Consider the following 19,533-nt stretch of genomic DNA (forward strand, 5'->3'; position numbering starts at 1 on the left):
ACAATGTAAATAGAATAAGAAAGGGTGATGGGAACAATGGGGTGAGAAGAAGGAAGAGTATACTATGAGGTTGGAAGTAAAACTGAACAGGTCTTGGACAAACAGGAGCAAAATTGCATAAGAAACACAGCAGGGTCATAGCAATAATAGCTGACTGAAGTTTAATAAAGTGGGAAAGGGAATAAGAATATTGTAGAAAAGTGAAAAGTGAATATGAGATGTCTACAGTAAAGAATAATGATTTTGAGAGGATGGGGAAAGCATACCAATAAGAATAAGGAGTAAAGCCCAGATTGAGAGAGGATGAAAAAAAGAAAAAAGAGGGAAGAGAGAAAACAATGAAATGAAATTCCTCATTCCACTGATTAAGGCAGGGGGAAGGTGAAATAGTAAGATGGTGGGAAATTATTCTAATGGATTTAAAGTACAAACAAGTAGTGAATAAATAGGTGTTCCTTTGGAGAAGTACAGCAATAACCATGGTATTTCACCCAAATATCCACTGTTTACAAAAGGTAGACAAGAAATTAGACACTTATGAGAGGGGATAAAAATTCTGGTTATAAAGATATTTAATGAATTTAAGGGAAGAATAGATGAAATCAGTAAGACACTTCCAAAAGAGATAGAAGAAACCATAAGAAGAAACTAGTCGAAACTGAAGAACAATAGAAATAACTGAAACAAAGAATACATTAGATGGAATCAACAGCAGATTAGATGAAACAGAGTCAAATCAGCAATTTGGCAGACAAGGAGTAAAAAAAAACCAATCAGATTAGGAAAAAAATAATAATAAATAAGAATAGTTTAAGGGACCTCTGGATCAAAATCAAGCATAACAAGATTTGCATCATAGGAGTACCAGAAGGAGAAAAAGACCGGCAAGCAATCGATAACCTCTTTGAAGAAATAATGACTGAAAACTTCCTTAACTTAGTGATGTAGATAGACATATAAGTCTAGGAAGCACAGAGAGTCTCACATAAGATGAACCCAAAGAGGCCTGCACCAAGACACATCATAATTACAATAGCGAAGGTTGAAAACAAAGAAAGAACCTTAAAAGTAGCAAGAGAAAAGCAGTCAGCTATGTACAAGGGAGCATTCATAAGACTATTAGCTGATTTCACAACAGATATTTTGCAAGCCAGAAGCAATTGGCATGAAATATTCAAAGTGATGAAAAGCAAGGACTTACAAACAAGATTACTTTACCCAGCAAGGCTATCATTTAGAATCAAAGGACAGATAAAGAGCTTCCCAGACAAGAAGTAACTATACCAGTTATTACCAGTCATCACCACCATACCAGTATTACAAGAAATATTAAAGGGTCTTTAAGAAGATGAGGAAAAATAGATCAAAAGTATGAATAATAAAATAATAAGTGAAAAATAAAATTTTGATAATTGCATACCTACCAATAATTAATTTAAAAGTTCTAATCAAAAGACATATGATGGCTGAATAAAAAAGAAAACAATACCCATGCATAAGAAATCCACTTTGGATTGAAACACAATCCAAAAGTAAAGGGTTGAAAAAGATATTCAGGCAAATGAAAATTAAAAAGAAAGCTGGGGGCTGTGCAGGGACCTCATGTGTGCAGTTCTGGGGCCAACAAAGAGGGACCTCAGTGCACCTCAGTGCCCCTCGCAGGCTGATCAAAGGGGTGCAAGGCAAGGTGGAACATTGGTGCCAGCCTGGCACAAATACAGAGTGGACAGTGCAGGCTGCACAGTGCTCTGAGGGTGTGGGCTGGAAACTGGGCACCTGTGATTATTTTAGCCCAGACTGAGCCCCCATCTTTGTGGAACCACAGGAAAGAAAAAAATGGAGCCCAGCTCCCTTTGCCTGCAGGATGGAGAAAGATCTGCAAAAAATGGGTTGGCAGGCTTAAAATCAGCGGGAGCTCCCCCCCCCACCCACCCAAGAGTAAGACAATTAGACCTGAAGTTGTGAGAAAACCTGAGAAAGATCCAGAAAGAAGTCAGAAGGTCAACACCAACAGCTGAGACAAATTTCACTTTGCTCTCCTTCAGAACTTGCATATTTTTTTAATTTCTCTTCTTCCTGTTTTTTTTTGGTTTTATACTTTGATTTGTTTTTTTATTTTCCCTTTCATACAGCATTTTAATATTTTTTCTTTCACTTCACTTGTATTCCAAATAACACACTACTCTTTGTCTTTCACTTTTTATACTTTTTATTCAGATTATATATTTCTTATCATACTATTGTTATTCCAAATCCCACACAGCACCCTTCCCTGGTCTTAATCCATGTCGCCATCTTCCTGAGCTTTATTACTGTTGTGGTTAACTGTATTTTCTCTCACACTACACCAAGTTTCTATCCTTTAGTCTCACTACTTCTCCTCCATCTAATCTTGCATAAAAGCTCTTTTTTCTTATCAGCTGAATATCTTTATAATCAGCATTTTGAACTTTGTGTCTAGTAGAATGTCTACATTTCTTTAGTTCTGTTCTTTTACTTGATACATGTTTCTTTGTTTCCTCATGTTGGCTGTCTCCTTGTGTTTCTATGTACCAGACAGATCTGCTACATCTCCCAGTGTTTGCATGGAGGCCTTATGTAGCAGGTTTCCTGTGGAGCCCAATGATGCAGACTCCCTGGTCACCTGAGCTGGGTGATCCAGGGATGACTCTTGTGGATTGTATGTACCTTCCTGTTGTAGTTGAGCCATGATTACTGTTGGCACCACAGCAGATGGGACTGACCTTTAGGCTAACAATGTGAGAACTGGTGTGATGACAGCAGATGAGATGTAGTGCAGGGTCTGACTCCACAGAATGGAATTCACTGTAGTGGGGGCACTGGTGCCCACCATGTCTACCCTTTGGGTGTATCATTTGTGGATCTTCTAATTAGGTGGTGCTCTGGTATGGTCTGAAGCCCAGGATCAGGTATGGTGGTGGTTCTGGGGCCTCTTGGGGGCAGCAAACTTTGGTGCATGCTCAGGTCAGGCACTGCCTGTGCCTGGCATGGGGCTATATGGTAGGATCAATGAAGTGATCTGGGTTGGTAAATGCCTGTGCTAGATGACTTGGGGATGCCTGAGAGAGCCTATGCTGAATCAAGGGCAACTGCTACTAGTGCTGGGGACTGCTTAGCAAGAGGTAGAGGGCATGCCAAGGCTAGCCACTGCTTGTTTGGGGTTTGTGGACCTTTGAGAGGTTTTAGGAAAGTCTGAAGCATGGGCTGAAAGCTGCAGCTTGTGAGAAAGAGCTGCTGAAAACAGTTTCGGGTGGTGTGTGGGCTGGGTAAAGCAGGGTGCTAGGAAATCACCAGGGTCGGGCGGGCAGTGTTAGCCAAGTTGATAATGGCTGATAAGATATGCACTTGTTCCATCTGGCTGTGTGGACGGACAACTCAACAAAGGAACAATGGTGCCTTCTATCCCTACTGTCTGTTGTCAGTCCTCCCCCCAAACCTGGACAATCACTTTGTCCCTGTATATCCATGGCACTTCTCAAGCTGCTGTCCCCTTGCTGGAGCTTAGGTTGAGTGTTAGTGAGCAAGTGAGTTTTTGTGCAGCTCCTTTAAAAAAACACCTGAGACTCCAGTAGCCCCTCTGTCTCACCCAAATGCAATCACCACTGGTTTTCACGGCCAAATGTTGTGAGGACTCCTTGTCCCAGCACTGGTGGTCCTCACTTCTCAGGGGCACATCTGCAGCTGTGACATCCCTCCCAATTCTTAACTGCCTCATGTTTGTGTGGGATCAGCCCATTTATTGTCTCCACCTCTCCTACCAGTTTAGATGTAGTTTCTTCTTTACATCCTTAGTTATAAGAATTCTGATCAGAGAGTTTTCAGGTGGTTCTCAAAAGCAGTTCTATAAGTGAGTTGTGATTTTGATTTGATCATGTGATGAGGTGGGCCTACTACTCTGCCCATGGTGGACCTCATCTACTCTGCCATGTTGACCAGGACTTGATTAGTTTTGTTCTTATATTAGAGAACTGACCATTTAATCAGCAGATATGCTTATGATTAAAAATATAACTCAGTACTACTTGAAAAAATGCTTTATAATTTATAAATATATCCATTCTTAAATCAATGGTTTACAGTAATATACTAAGATATTATATATTTTTCACTTTTATCCTTAAGAGTGTACAGTGAAATTTTTCAGTAGTTTCAGATTATTTAATAATGCCACAGAATGAATATACAGGCCTGCTTTTAAGCCACATATTAAAAAAACTTGAAAAATATGTAAGACAATACCACTATTATATTAGCTTTGGAAATTTTTGATTTTATGAAAAAAATATGTTGCATCATTAACATGTATTGAGCTTACTGTTCTTAGAAATGAATTACTAAATAATTATTTAGAAAACTTCTGTGTTTTAATTCCAAGAAATAAATTCCAACACTTCTCTGTTTAATTCTTAGAAATGAATTACTAAATAATTGTTTAGAAAGCTTCTCTGTTTTAATTCCAATACAAGTCTGAACACACTTGCAGTAGGATCTCCATAGGCTCTTCATTAGTTTAATAGCACAAATGTGTCACCAGGCCAAAATGTTTGAGAATTGCTTCTCTAAATTCTAGAGAGAATATACTTACTTTCACACTGTGGGGGTCTATCACTTCAATGCACATTATTTCCGGAAAGTTTACAATATAGAATTTTTGTTCCAATTAGGATATAACTAAATAAGAAAAGAAAAGATTACTATTTCCTTTATCAGCTAACAAGAATATATAATAATGAAGACAAGTTTTATATGGTTTCTTGAAGGTACTACACTAGTTTCTGGGGGTTTTCTAAGTGACGTGTACTGATGTGCTAACAAAATCTGCAATTTAGTGAAAGAAAAACATTCTGTATAAGAACATCCATTGGCCCAGAACAAAATGTCTAAATAAATCTGTCATTCCTATTTGTCTGGTCTCTTTGCTATGACTGGCAAGCACATCAACATTCACTTCTCTGCCCTTGCTCATGCCATTCTGCTCAGTCAGGACAAGAATGAGTAAAGAAATCTGTCCCTAGATCTTAAGTGACTGGGTCTGAGTCCCACCTCCACAACTGAATTATTATTTGAGTGGGCAAGTCCCTTAATGTTTCTCTTTTCAGTTTCTGCATTTATAAAAAGAATAATAGGATATATCTTGTGAGGTTGTTTCAAGTAATAGATGATTTTACATCTGGAATACAGTGAATGCTAGGTAAGTTTTTGGTGTTAAGAATATTCTTTAGAGCAAAGTACCTTCCTAGGAATAGCTCATAAATATACTTACTTGATGAAATCTCTGATGATTTAAATTCATAGAACTATCGCCTCCATCTGGACTCTATAATAATTATGAATAAGTCTATTTCTTTGATAGTTTTCATTCACATTTTTCCTCTGACACCTCTCTGCATGTAATGGGCTTCTCAGTAAAGCTACTGCTTCTTTTGGAAGAGTCTATGTACCTTTACCTTTTGGCACTACTCAAAGTGCCTAGCAGGCTCTTTCTAATTATTGACTGGATACTTTCACTTACTCAAATTTAAAAATAGACATTGAAATTGCCTGTAAGTGCTCCCAGGTGACTTGTCCCCCAATGATTACACATTGATTCTATAATATAATGTATTAGAAGATAACTCTGGGATTATGGCAGGGTAGAAGGCATCAAGAATTATGTTTCCCTAGCTAGACAACAATTTCACTACTATTATCTACTTAACTATTTTGGAACTCTAGAGTTTGTTGAAGTCTTGCAACTTCCATGAACAAAATTTGGACAGGTGGTTTGCATTAACACTGGTCACTTTCAGCTCTCAGCACAGTGGTAACTAGCCACCCTGCTCCCACATCAGGCAGCTGTGCCTGTGTTCCTGCAGCAGCTTATAAACAGCCTGCACAGGACCAGGGTGAGGAAAAATGACTGTGTCCTCCAAGTATCTGATCACTGACTGCTATTTCTGCTCATGGAGAAATGGAGAGGCAGGCAGACATTTCTGTTACACCTCCCCTAATGTGAAAGCCCCATCCTCTAATCCACTGGCTGAAATGACTTCCAGAGGATTTAAAGATCCAGCAACCATTGCTCCCTCCTTCATTTTTCACTATTTCCCCTTTCAGGAGGCAGACATTAAAAACGGGGACATTTAAAAACAGGTGCATATGTGAGAACAATTAGAGAGTGACTGTGCATGCCCAGGGAAAGGCTGAGAAAAAAACTGAGAAGACCTTCAGTTCATATGACAGGTCGATGCTCAGCACAGAGACAGTGTACAAAAAGTAAAACCCTAAAACAACATTTCTATTGATGCATGAGAATCTGTTCCCAGAGTTAACTCATTATTAGACTGCAATGTCCAGTTCAAAATAAAGCACAAGGCATACAAAGACACAGGAGAGTATGGCTCATTCAAAGGAAAAATAAATTAATACAAATTGTCCCTGGAAAAGACCTGAGAGAAGATTGACTAGGCAAAGAGTTTGAAATAGCAAAACTGGTGGCTAGTCCTTGGAGTTAGCTGTAGAGTGGCATTAATGTGATTTTCTTCCACCAGCACTCTCAGAAATATAATGGCCTCAAGATGCTGTGCTCCAAGTGTCAGGCTTGCTTGCACCCCACTGCTGTCAACTGTTTTAGGAAGAAATGCACAGACCAACAAACGGTCCAAAAGGTCCCAAGAAGACAGTCAAAAGAGGTCCCTCCACTGTATCCTCTTTGCTCCTGGGGCCTCCCAGGAGCAGAGAGGCCTCCTGACCATAACAGGATGAAGTTATTGAAGTCCTTCACAGCCACAATCTCTTCTGAAAGAAATGGTTTATTGAACCATATCCTAGGCAGGAAAAGAACCAGGTCCTGGGGCATGCAGTCTAAATCACCAGCAGCAGGGACAGATGGAGAATGCAGACATGGCCACCATACTGGGATTGAAGGGACTCTTTCATAGTTTGGAGAAGAGAGAGGCACATTGTTTTTAAAAGCTGAAGTTGTCTATGGGGCTAGTTCTGGGATAGATATATGGTTGGTAAGGAGGAAGTGTTTGCAGCTTCTTAATTTGTAGTGGGTAACAGTTTGAAAAGTACTTGTGTAAGCAGGATGTAATGATATCCTGGTCAGCTTTAACTTTTTGGATAAGAGCTGCAATAGGTCTGGAAGTTGTTTTCATGTTACAACATACTTTTAACCAAGTGAGCAGTTTTTCTCCTTGGTTTCTGCCCTTGGCTCTGTTAACTGATCAACTCCTCGTCTCTTCTTCCAACCATTCAGCCTTCTGTAATTTAATTTCAAACATCTTAGAATCTTTTTATTATCAAAGTTAGAAATCAATATTAAAAGAAAAACTGAACAATTCACAAAGTTGTGAAGTTAACATACTTTCAAACAATAAATGGATCAAAGGAGTTATCCCAAGAAAATTAGAAATCATTTTGAGATGAATGAAAATGAAAACATAACTTTCCACAACTTATAGGTTACAGCAGAAGCAGTACCAAGGGGAAAATTTATAGATACAAAAGCTTACAATAAAAATGAGAGATATGAAATCAACAACTTAACTTCCCAACTTAAGAAATTAGAAAAAAAGATTATTTTCAAAGCTAGCAGATGAAAGTAAATAATAAAGTTTAGATCAGAGATAGCAAAACATGGAAAAAACAATAGAGAAAATCAATCAAACTACAGATATTTTTTAAAGAAATTCCTGCAAACACAAAACTAAGATAAATCAGAAAAAATAGGTAACTGTGTAGAACTATAAACAGTAAGGAGATTGAGTTAGTAAACAAACATCTCCCAATAAAGAAAAGCCCTGGACTGGACAGTTTTATTGGTGAATTCTACCAAACATTTAAAGAAAAACTTATACCAATCCTGCTCAAACTTTTCCAAAAATTTGAAGAGGAGGGACATCTCCTGAACTTATTCTATGAGACCAGCTTGACCATGACAACAAAGCCAGACAAAAACACTACACTAAATGAAAGCTACAGACCAATATCCCTTATGAATTTTAATACAAAAATCCATGACAAAATACTTGCAAACAGAATTCAGCAGGAATATGTACCATGATCAAGTGATATTTATTTCTGGAAAAGGATAACTGAACTTATGGAAATAATCAATGTAATTTGCCATTTCAACAGAACAAGAAAAAAGACCCACACGATCATCTCGATTGATGTAGAAAAAGTATTTGATGAAATTCAATGCTTTTGCATAATAAAATTACTCAAACAAGAATAGAAGGAAACTACCTTAAGATGATAAATGCTATGAATGAAAAACCTACAGCAAACATCATAGTCAATGGTGAAAAGCTAAAAACATTTCCTCTAAGTTCAGGAACAATACAAGGATGCTTACTTTTACCACTTCTATTCAACATAGTACTGGAAGCTCTAGCCAGTGCAATTACATAAGGATAAAATGGCATCTGAACTAGTTAGGGAGAACTAAAATTTTCACTGTATGTGAAAATGTCTTATGTTATAAGACAATAACATCTTATATATAAGATGTTATATAGAAAACCCTGAAGATAACACACACCCACATATACAATGTTAGAACTAATAAATAAATTCAGTCAAGTAACAGGATACAAAGTCAATATAAAACATCAGTTGCATTTTTATAGTGTACTACATTTACCCTCTAAACTTTAGACATTGTCAAGCTCATTTTCACTGGGGGCCACATCAGCCTCTCAGTTGCCTTCAAAGGGTTGAATTAGAGCTCCTTGCCCCTAGTTAAGTATAGGAGACTGTTCTGCATGGCATGGGCCCAGCTCCCACTCGGAGATGCATGGGACCCATGCCCACAGATAGGTTCTCCCATGGGGAATCAGGCCTGCACTGTGCCTATACTGCTATGAGACTTGCTTTTGCTAAAACTCCCTCACCCTGAATTGAGACACCAAATATTTACTGCAAAGTAACTTCCTAAAATCCATGCTAAACCTTCCAAGGATGAGTGTAACCAGTTCAACCACTTATCCCTTTTCATTTGCAAATATCCGTCTTCTGTGATGTGATTAGTGGCACCAGCTCCTTTGTTTTCTGTAAAAGGTAACCACCTATAGTGAACCTGTGGATAGCAAATGAGGACCATCACGTAATGTGCTGAGAAAAAGAAATAAAGGCCTGTCATGGTGGAGGCTGCAGCTTTTTCTCCCCTTGAGAGAAAACCCATGTCATCTCTTTTTCTCCACAGGACTTGGTGGTCTGTGGGAATTTCTCGTTACTCATCCACAATGTGACGGACCCCACGAGCTGGGGTCCGCATCAATTAAGGAGTAGTTATATTTATTCAGTCCTAAAATTACATTTGGCCCTTTGAAAGCAGCCATGAGGCTGACATGACCCGCAGTGAAAATGAGTTTGACACCCCTGCTGTAAACGTGCATTTTTAATAAATTTCTAATGTCCCAAATATATAGTATTAAACGAGCCCTATAGAACAAAGGCCACCATTATATGCTCATCAGTTCTTTCTGAAACCTTCACTCCTTTGTAGCAGTCTTAAAAATAAAGAGTTTTGGTGAAGAGACCTGATCAACATTATGGTCCAGGCTAACCAGGTCAGTTTTCATCTGGTGAAACCTGACAGAGTTATCCCAAGGTTAGCTTATCTTTGGTTGGCAATCCCACCTCCCATTTCTATAAGCCTTACTTCGACTCTGAGGGTTGGCCATTTTAAATAGGGTACACTTTGTTGCTAAGGATAAAGTCACCATGATCACTATATTTTTAATGCTAACAATAGGCTTATTGTTACATATACTATGTATCATACAATTTTGTTTTCCCCTCAAATTAATTTTCTTTCTATTCATTACATATCTTTTCAGGCTTCATAAAAATCCAAAGAGTACATTAGCATAAGTACAACTTGTCACATAGAAAGCAAAAAGAAATCAACATGAAAATGCTTAAAATAAGAAAAACCAAAAATAAAATTAGAAACATTTACAGTACTCCTCTAATGAGCAGCTTACTTACCCCTCATTACAAACATAGTGAGACTGTGAACTAGTTTGAAAAGCTTTGTGTATGTAGAATATTTATCATTTTGAAGTTCTCCTAGCTGTGGACATGATTTTCCTAAAAGAAAATTTTCAAATGTGTTGTTTTATGCCAATTTCAATACAGATTTGAATCAAAATAAAAGTTTGACACTGTTCTTTTGAATTCATGGAAATATTTTCTTCCTTTAACTGTCAAAAGCCCTAATTCAAGATTCATACTTCCCCTGACAACCAACTGTCAAGGAAATGATTCTTGGCAAATTTTCAAAAACATTGCTACCTAAAATATACTCTCCCATGGGATAACTGTCATTACAGCACTGAAATGTACAGTCTATAATGTGTGAAAATATCTAAGGAATAAAAACGTTTGTGTACTTACTTGTACAAGCCTCCTGGAGAGGTGTCCATGTGTTACAGGCTGACAAACAGCAGTGGTAGAGAGAAAATGTACAATACACTTGTATACTAAGTGACACTTAAATTCAAGTCTGTCTCCATGATGATAAAGGGGTGCAGGATTATTCTTGAGCATCATAGATTCGAATCTCAGAGGATCACCACAGACATCTGGGCATAAAAGAATAAGAACAGGCAAATGAAGTGTTTTATCTTTTCATCAGCAAGGGCCTGTAGTCTGGCAGCAGTTAGGTGGTATAGAATAAATGGAAAGGTCCTTGGCAAGTTTTTAAATGCTTGCTTCATGCTTTACACAAGTTGAGGATATGCTGTGCTTACTTTAAATAACATTCTATTAGTTTTGCTTTGTTGGGGAATAAGGTAAATATTCACTCAACAGTAAACTGAAATGACAAATATCAAGGCTGGGGTGTCAAAATATATATAGTTATGCATCTTTTCCTACTTTTTTTCTGAGTTCATTCCACACTTACCTCTATCCTAAAAAGACTTCCATAGTATATAGTCCTGGGTCAGATGACTCTTCCATAATATTAAATACGAACTGATGATGACTTGTCATTTTAGGTTCAGTCTCCTCTCTGAAGGCAAGTTTCCAAAGGACAGAGAAGCATATGTATTCTCTGTACCCAGTGGGTGCTCAAGAAATGCTGTGTTATGATGTGATTATTAAATAAGCATTGTAGATTTCATAGATCAAAATAAATACAGACTAAACTATTTCAAAATATAAGACTTCATGTTATATGTTTCATATCAGTGAACTGAGCATTTTATATGTGAATAGATATTTAATGCCAACATTTACTACTTTTAATAACCTTTGATAAAGAAAAACTGCTTTGATGAAGAAAAACTGCTTTCTTGGACACTATTTTAAATACAATTTAATCTTTTTTCACTGATCAATGGATCATATATTCTCTCAGAAGTGCTCTGAGTTACCTGTTTGGGCTGTGTGTCCAACAATTCCTTGCAGTAAAATTACTATATTGCTATGCTATAAAATTTTTTACTTTGGGGTTTTTTTAAGTAGAGTTTTCTGCCTGTTATGATTTCTACTTCAGCAATTTTTCTTTCCTTTAAATTATTTGTGGGCTGGAAAACCTGACAAATGTGTTAGAACAATTACGTAAAATAATGTGCTGGAGATGCATTAAGCCCTTAAGGGCTAAAAGAATGCAGAAGCCTCTCCTACAAGGTTAAGGACCTAAGTAGAAAGGAGAAAGGTCTATTTTGAACCCTGAGAAACCTTTCCTCTCTTACTCCTTGAATCTTGGTCTTTGGATTGAGAGACTAGTGAAGAGAACTCTACACAAGGGAAATTTTACTCTTATATTTCATATCATCTTCTAAATTCTAAAATCCTCTCTATATACACAGTCCACCATTTCATTTCTATCACATCCTATAATGGACCTACTGGCAAAATGTTTCAACATTTCCACTACGCTGACCTTGGTATCTGAATACACCTGCCTGAAACAAAACAAATACAAAAGGCAAACAGCATTTTAAGAAAGAGGATTAGTACAGAGGTGAGTTTTATTAATAACTTTACACTTATTGAGTAGAGTGAGACAGACATTCTTAAAATAGGAAAAAACACATGGGCTAGAAATCCTATATAATTCCGCTCAGAATATATGACATCATTGCATAATTTCCCAGAGCCACCAAGAAAGAAATCACATAACAACATGCCTGTGATTTAATTATACAAGTATTTTTTGTTTTATGCATTCAGTCTTTGTAACTACATTATCTGCTTTGTATGGAAAGCAGGTTAAGAAGAGAGGAAGCCCAATATGACTATCCCATATAGTCTCTGCATGGGAAAGGAAAAGAAAAAGTCAATAGGCTGCTTTAATCTATTCAACTAATTCAAAGTATTTCTTCCCATGAACTTGCATTATGAAAGACATGCTTACAATAATGTGCAGAATTTAAAATACGGTTGGCTACCAGTTGATTACTTGGTTTATATATTGTGATAACTGAGTCTAATATCACACATTTTAATAATCAAATTTTTTGCCTTGCTCAGAACATTGAATTTCCAACAACGATGTTCAAACTAAACATTTCCAGATACAGAAAAAAAGAGCACATTAACTTATTTTTCTAGGTAGCTCATAATGTATATAATATATTGGGCCACAATACTATATCTGAACAATAGATGATATTATGTAATATGATGGGCTGCGTCTAGAAAATTTTCCAATGTTCAAGGTGAGTTTTAGGAAAATGAAATCGTTTTCTGCTATCGGCCAAAAGAACTGTTCACCTTGTCTGCATCTGCCAACATTGGTAAGTACTTTCTACCTGCTTGCAAAAATTAAAATCACTTTCTCACATGAGTACACACACAGCCCTACCCAGATGGTGCCTTCAGAAAATCACAGTCTCTGATCAACCTGGAGCCCAGTAAAACCTCACCATCCTGCTCCTTCTCCCACTGTCTACACAACTTTTTAAAGACTCTCTGCTTCTCAAAATGCAGACTCTGGCACCTACACCTCTCAATTTTATTTCCCACGTCCTCATTTCTAGGTTTACAAAATCATTTAAATTACTCTGAAAGTCATTAAGTGGCTTTCTTGTTTTTCAACAAATTCTAACATTTTTTAAAATACTTTTTATTGAATCCTAACATTTTTTTCTCAGTAATTCCAGTCACTCCGTCTATAACATCTAGAGCTGGTGATCATTCTGTCTGTGCTCCTTTCTGTCTGAAAGGCTCTTTGATTTCCAGGACAGCACAACCACCTTGGTTTGCAGCTTGTCCAATGGCTAGTCTTCCTTCTCTGCCTGATGGGATAATGGGATGTTCCTAATGGTCTTTTCGGGAACTCTTGTTATTCATTCTGCGGACCCCCTGGGTGGGTAGGTAGACTCCCACAACCTTGTTACCCCTGAGAAGAGCTGCCTCTCAAATCCCTCTCCATCCTAGAGCTCTTTACATGGGGTGCTAGGTCTACATATTCAGTGCCACTCCACACATCTCCACTTGTAAAGTGTCATGCTGTCTTACATGACATAATGAATTCACCCTTTTGATTCTTCACATTCACACATACCCGGCAAACTAGTTATATTGTTTCTGCAACTGAATGCCTGTTCATCCCTCTAGTTCTGTCCTTTACTTCTACAGCCACTGTCATTTATCTGGATTGTGACCTGTTTCCAGATAGGTCCCCTTGCCTACCTTGGTACTATCCATTCAATTTATTTTTCATAAAGCTACCAGAGTAACATTGCTGACACAGTGACCAAGGACCTCCCAAGCCATATACTTTTCAATGGATACCCAATGCCCTCAAGGTAATATCTAAGGCTCCTTAGCATGGCTAAAGACTTTTACAGTACAATCTGTCGCTATCTGAATCCTGATTTCTCTTGCACACTATTCTCAAGCCATTTTCATTTCCCTGTAGTGGCCATTAAGTTACTTAAGTTTTTTAAATTGTGTTCGCATGCTAGGCCTGCATGCATCATTTTCCTTCAGCTTTGATCAGAGATCCTGCCATTCTTCCCACCCACTCATCCTTCAGCTCCATCTTAGATGCGACTCCTTCCTTGAGGCTCTTGACGTCTCTCATTTAAATATTGAGTTGTGTCCTCATGCTCCCCCATTTTCCTCTTATACACGTTTACTCTAGCAATTTATTGTTTATGCTCTATATGAGACTGTCACCTCCTTGAGGACCTCATTCATTGCTGTACCTAGCATCAGAGGTTAATGAACACAGTTTTCAGTTCTAGACACTCTCAGATAAACATTCAATTCTTTATTGTTCAGCCAGCTTGTCTTGGAGGTATCTCCAAATCATAATTTTTCCTTGTTATTGTTATGCCTGTGTTCATTTTTTATTAATTTATTTATAGATATTTTCCTTCATCAAATTTCTTTCATGTCAAAATATTTATGTTTATTTTATTATGTACCCATTTCTCATTATTATTATTATTAGAAATGCTTTTTAAATATTACCAAAGCTGAATTCCAAATACTGTAAGGTTATATTTTTTCCTAACGTATGGCAATGGTTGGCTATGAAAGATTCTAGTACTTGATTCTTACAACAATAGTGATGTTATGAATAATTTTAGAAATAGCAAACATAGAGCACTACCTGTGCCAACCATTATTTCAAGTGCTTTTTAATCTTCATAACTATGCCATGAGTTGGGTACTCTTTTCCCCTCTTCAATATGAGCAAACTGAAGGATAGGCAGGTGAAGTAACTTCCTAAAGAATACATTCCTAGTAGGTAACTGAACCAGAAGCCAAACCAGGCAGCCTGGTTCTACTACAAATACTGCTTCCTGTGTGGAACACTTGCATGTTTACACCAACATGCTGTTTGCAATTTAGTCCTCAAGAAAGGGTCTTCTACTAAGCTTGGAGAAATTAAAGCAACACTGCTTTAGATTTGCATTGTGCTAAGTCAAACAGAAGTGCTCAAGGTGCCCTAAAAGCGCAGGTAATGGCATTGCAGTCTAAATTTTATGGTGATGATTCACTCCTAACTACCTTGTTCCTTTTTACAATTAGTCACTCTTTGATCTAGTTTTGTGCCTTTCTCTTGCCTACTTTGCTCGACTGCTGCCACAGTGGACAGCTTGAGAGTCCATGAATGCTCTGAGCCCTATCAAATCCCTCAGTCTTGGCTCCCACGGCTCCCTGTGCTCTGCATACCCTCCCCCCATGCTCAGCTCTCATCTTGTGGACTTAATCCAGTCAACATCTCCTCTAGAAAGCATTTTCTCCTTCCCCCGAGGAGGCAATGACCAGTCCTCTATTCCTTTTTTTAAAGATTTTATTTATTTATCTTTAGAGGGGAAGGGAAGGAGAGAAGGAAATATCAATGTATGGTTGCCTCTCATGGGTCCCCCTCTGGGAACTGGCCTGCAACCCAGGAATGTGCCCTGACTGGGAATCAAACCACGATCCTTCGGTTCGCAGGACCCCTGTTCATTCCACTGAGCTACACCAGCCAGGGCAGTCCCCTATTCTTGTACTCAATCTACTACATGGATCTCTCAGGTCACTAGCGGATGTTTTTGAGTTTATTAGTTAACATGGCTGACTCCAGTCATCCATGTGGCCATAAGACCTAGCACAGAATGTCCCCCATAGCAGCTATTCAAAAAAATTTGATACTCAGTTTACCAGTGATGTCAAATAAAAAACAATGAAGAAGATGTTGTAATGAATACAATATTAAAAATAGTCATTTAAAACTCTATGCACTGGAGAAGAATTTGGATATGTAATTTGTTTTGTTGCCTATCTGCCAGTATCCTGGTAACCTACCAATTGACAGGCGAAGGGCTGGTGTCTTTACCTTGTAATATGCAAACTAAGGAAACTAAGAAACTACTGTGTAAGCTCTTATTGATCTTAGTTTAATTAGAAAGAAAGTAAAAAAAACTAAAATAGGTATTAGAGAACACATGTAACAGTATATTATGGGTTTTGTCCAAAAAGAAGACCCCTTCCGGAAGAGTGAGATTGCTCCTGGAAATACAAGTGTTCCCTCCTGCAACTTCCTAGCATTTGACAACTAACTCTGAGATGGAAGCCTCCCACACACAAGACTGTCTGCTTACAAATCTACCTTCTGAGCTGCTTCACGAGACAAATGTTTATTTTAGCCACATATTTTCCCTGCCCAGCAAAGTGACTTCTCATTTTTACTTTGTCTAAGTTTTATTTTATCCTGATTGTAACTTTCAACCTTAAACTTAACCTTGTTTCCATCCCCTTCATTTCTAGTTTCGTTACCTTCCATGTTGCACCCTACATTTTACCTATTTTCCTCTATTCCAAATTGCATTCATAGGGTTCTTCAACTCTAGTGTTAAGCTGATACTAACTTTTATTCTTCTTTAAAAATTTCCTCTAGTTTTCCTACCACCACTGTTTCCTTCCCTCCCTCATAGAAACAAGCTTTTTGATGGTCAGTAACAAGAAGACTGGAGCAACATGAGCCCCGTAGGCTCTACATAAACGGGCAAAGACAGAGAGCCTCTCCAACCCTCAGCTGTCTTTGCCTTAGCTTGTCAGACACCGCTGCAAGGCCATCCTAAGCATGGCTCTTTAAAGGACCTTTCCTTTGGAGGTGAGAAAGATTTGTTCCTGGGCTCTGAGCCCTGGCTAAACATTATACTTCACTTTCTGACACTGAATAATTATACAAATATGTTGATACTGAGGCAAAAAAAATGGACATTTGCAACCACAAGTGTGACCAGACAGACAAGATCTCTGTATTCTAGTGGAGAGAGGGCAGAAAAGACAGTTTTGGAAGAGTGACTCCAAGTAAGGGATGACTGGAACTGGAATGTTTGTGTCTTCTAGAGATAGTTCCCTCAAAGACAGTCGGTCCCTCAGGGGATAAGATTGAAAATGAGTCTGAAGGATAAGAAGCAGCCAGTTATGCAAGAGGTGGCAGGAGAATGTTCCCACACTGAGGGACAGCAAGTGCAGAAGCCCCAAAGCAGCAGAGTTTGGCCTGTCTCATGAGCAGAAAAGTCTCCCCTTGACCAGTCATTTGTTAAATGCTGTCAGAGAATCATGCTCCTTCCCTCCAGGGCACCTTTCAGGGGGTATAACATACCAGTATTATGGTTTGGTTACTGTCTGCCAGTCCCAATAAATTTTAGCAAATGTTGATTGATTGCCTACTGTGTGCCTAGATCTAACAGTGGGCAAAACACAGTCCCTGCTTATATTCCAGTATGTGTTTGTGTGTGTGCACCAGTGCAGAAAAATAGTGAAATAAGGATTACAAAAGTAGGAATCGTTTGTTATTGCTCACTAGTGTGGCCCCTGAATCAGCACAGAACCTGGCACATAAAAGGCAAATATTTATTGAGTGAATTCTGCTAAGGAAAGAATGTAGCATGCGAACTGTATATGTAATAGGATCCTAAAGTAATTGAGGCATAGACACACAAGTGCGCATAAAAACAGAAGGAAATATACCCAGGTATTAAAAATAATTGCCCTTTCATTGTGTACATTTTACACAATACACATGATGTTTAGCATACATACACACACACATAGTAGTAGTCATTCCAGTTAATGAAACATGTATCAAACTGAGTGGATGGCCTTCAGCTTTTGTTTATGAGCTTTAGAGGAAAACAATATTATAGTTACTTATGAATCATTTCTTAGGATACTCATTTCTGACTAAGTTTGGTTACCAGTAGTTTTTAGATTGTTCCAGACCTCACCTCAAATAGAACCCAATCTAATGGAAAAAGGGGAAAAAAACATTGCCCAAAAGGCATTTGGGGATAAAATATGATAATGTCTATATTGGATGGGAATAGGAAGATGACTCCACATTTGTTTCTAAAGCAGCAGCCTCAAACCAATAATTTTTGAGCCACAAAGAGCCTGTTACTTTATGTACAAAAAGCACTGCACACCCTTCTAAAATCCTCTAAATCTCAGGACCTAGACCTAGCTCTCACTCAAGGGTTCCCTGCAAAACATGTGCTCCCTAGCCCCCAGCAGAGCAAGTATCAAGCTTCCTTGCTGCACACCCTGTACCTCTGAGCTCCCCCGAGGCCAACCCAGAAGGGCCTAAACACCAAGCCCTCACGCCCTTCCGGAAAGACTGTGCTTAACCTCCCCATCGGCACAACACCGGCTCTAACAACATGTCCAGGCACCTGGGCACACCTTGAGCACCGGGTCTGCGCTTCCCATCCCGCTTCGCGAAGTCCAGAAACATGCAAAGTATTTCTTGGTCCCTGGCAAACACCGGCCCCGCCCAGAACCCCGCAAGGCTCTGTGCCGACCACCAAGCAACCTTCACCACTGGCACTTCCAGGCCCCACTCCCGGTGGATCCGGGCACAGCACAACCCCGAGGAGCTCTAGCCACGCCTTCACCCCAACTCTGCACCTCCAAGGTCGACCAAGTCCCTTTCCTCTTGTCGGACCCACCAAACAAACCCCCCTCTCCCCTCCCTCGGCCCCCGTCGGCCATCTCCCCAACACGATCCAGCTCGCCTACAGAGCTCACACCCTCTTCATCCCCTACAGGAGGATCTGGGTAGCAGGAGCGCTAGAGCCACCAAAAGGATCCCAGAGAAGCACCAAGAAAAAAAAGGGACTCGCAGAACGGCTAGGAGGTGCCCTGAGCGGCAGGCGAGACGCCCTCATTTTCCAAAAGATCAGCTTGGAAACCTGAGGGACAGTGAACATTTACCTTTTTGAGTGCGGACACCACACGCAACAATCCCCAGACTCCAAAAGCATCAAGTGAGGTACTGCTGATGGGCGTGGCCTGAGCCCCGTCATTCAGGGTCGGGCGGGGCCAAAGGTCCTCGAGTTGCATTAGGTCTGGGTAGAATGCAGAGGGTCAAACCTGTTTGATCCACGAGGGGCTGACTGTTCAGGGGCTACTGGTCTACCCGGAACCACCCCTGCCATTTGCGAGATGTGGTGGTTCACTGCTGCGTTCATAGACAGTTACCCTTTTCAAAAGCAGATGTATGCCATCATCATCATCTGAGAACTGTTTTTCTCAGAGGTGTCATTATAATGATGATGTGTATATCTCAAAAAGATTTAGAGGAAATAATCACCCTCCCCTTTTCTTCCCCTGCAGTTCTAGTCAGTTAGCTCAGGATGTATTGAGAACTTACTATGAGCCAGGCACCGCTCTAGGTCAGTAGGTACTAAAGCAGATACCACCCTGCCTCCAAGGAGCTCGTAGTTTGTGCAGGTTCTAGTGGGTCATGCTGTCAGGGCAGTGTAACGAAGGATCAGGGTTGTCCAAGGTGCTGGTGTGCCTCATGGAAAGGTCACATACATACTTTTTAACGCCACATTCACTTGGGTGGGCTCTGGACTTCTGAGGGGCTGCCGCCACCCTGTCCCTTTGCCTGGAGTGCCAGCTCTCCTATAGCTTTGGGGAGACTCTAGCTCTCATTCTGAACTAGGAGAGTCTTCCTGCCTCATGCTGCTCCTCACTCCAGGGGCTGCGGGGAATAATGGAGTTGCATACAGTCCTGGATTCAGCTGAGGATGTGCGAGGCTGGGAAGAGGGTGCCCA

General features: G+C 39.4%; 1 protein-coding gene across 12 annotated transcripts in view; it reads right to left on the reverse strand.

The window, feature by feature from the left end:
* LOC119041987 (membrane cofactor protein-like) overlaps positions 1–19,533 on the reverse strand; it is a 198,446-nt gene that overhangs the window by 134,589 nt on the left and 44,324 nt on the right. For 4 of the 12 annotated variants that reach the window (XR_008392144.1, XM_053667979.1, XM_053667980.1 and 1 more), the window contains exons 1-2: positions 18,685–18,851; positions 10,408–10,595 (exon numbers count right to left, since the gene is read on the reverse strand). Coding sequence is in view for 2 of the 12 variants with exons in the window: in XM_053667975.1 (XP_053523950.1) it covers positions 10,583–10,595 (13 nt within the window). In the remaining 10 variants the exon portion in view is untranslated. Of the gene's footprint in view, positions 1–10,407; positions 10,596–18,684; positions 18,852–19,533 lie in introns of those variants that run through there. The other 8 variants (XR_008392145.1, XM_053667972.1, XM_053667970.1 and 5 more) reach the window with 4 other exon arrangements.

Source organism: Artibeus jamaicensis, unplaced genomic scaffold, assembly GCF_021234435.1.
Source record: "Artibeus jamaicensis isolate MK-2021 breed Jamaican fruit bat unplaced genomic scaffold, CSHL_Jam_final contig_475, whole genome shotgun sequence".
In the NCBI taxonomy this organism is placed as follows: domain Eukaryota; kingdom Metazoa; phylum Chordata; class Mammalia; order Chiroptera; family Phyllostomidae; genus Artibeus; species Artibeus jamaicensis.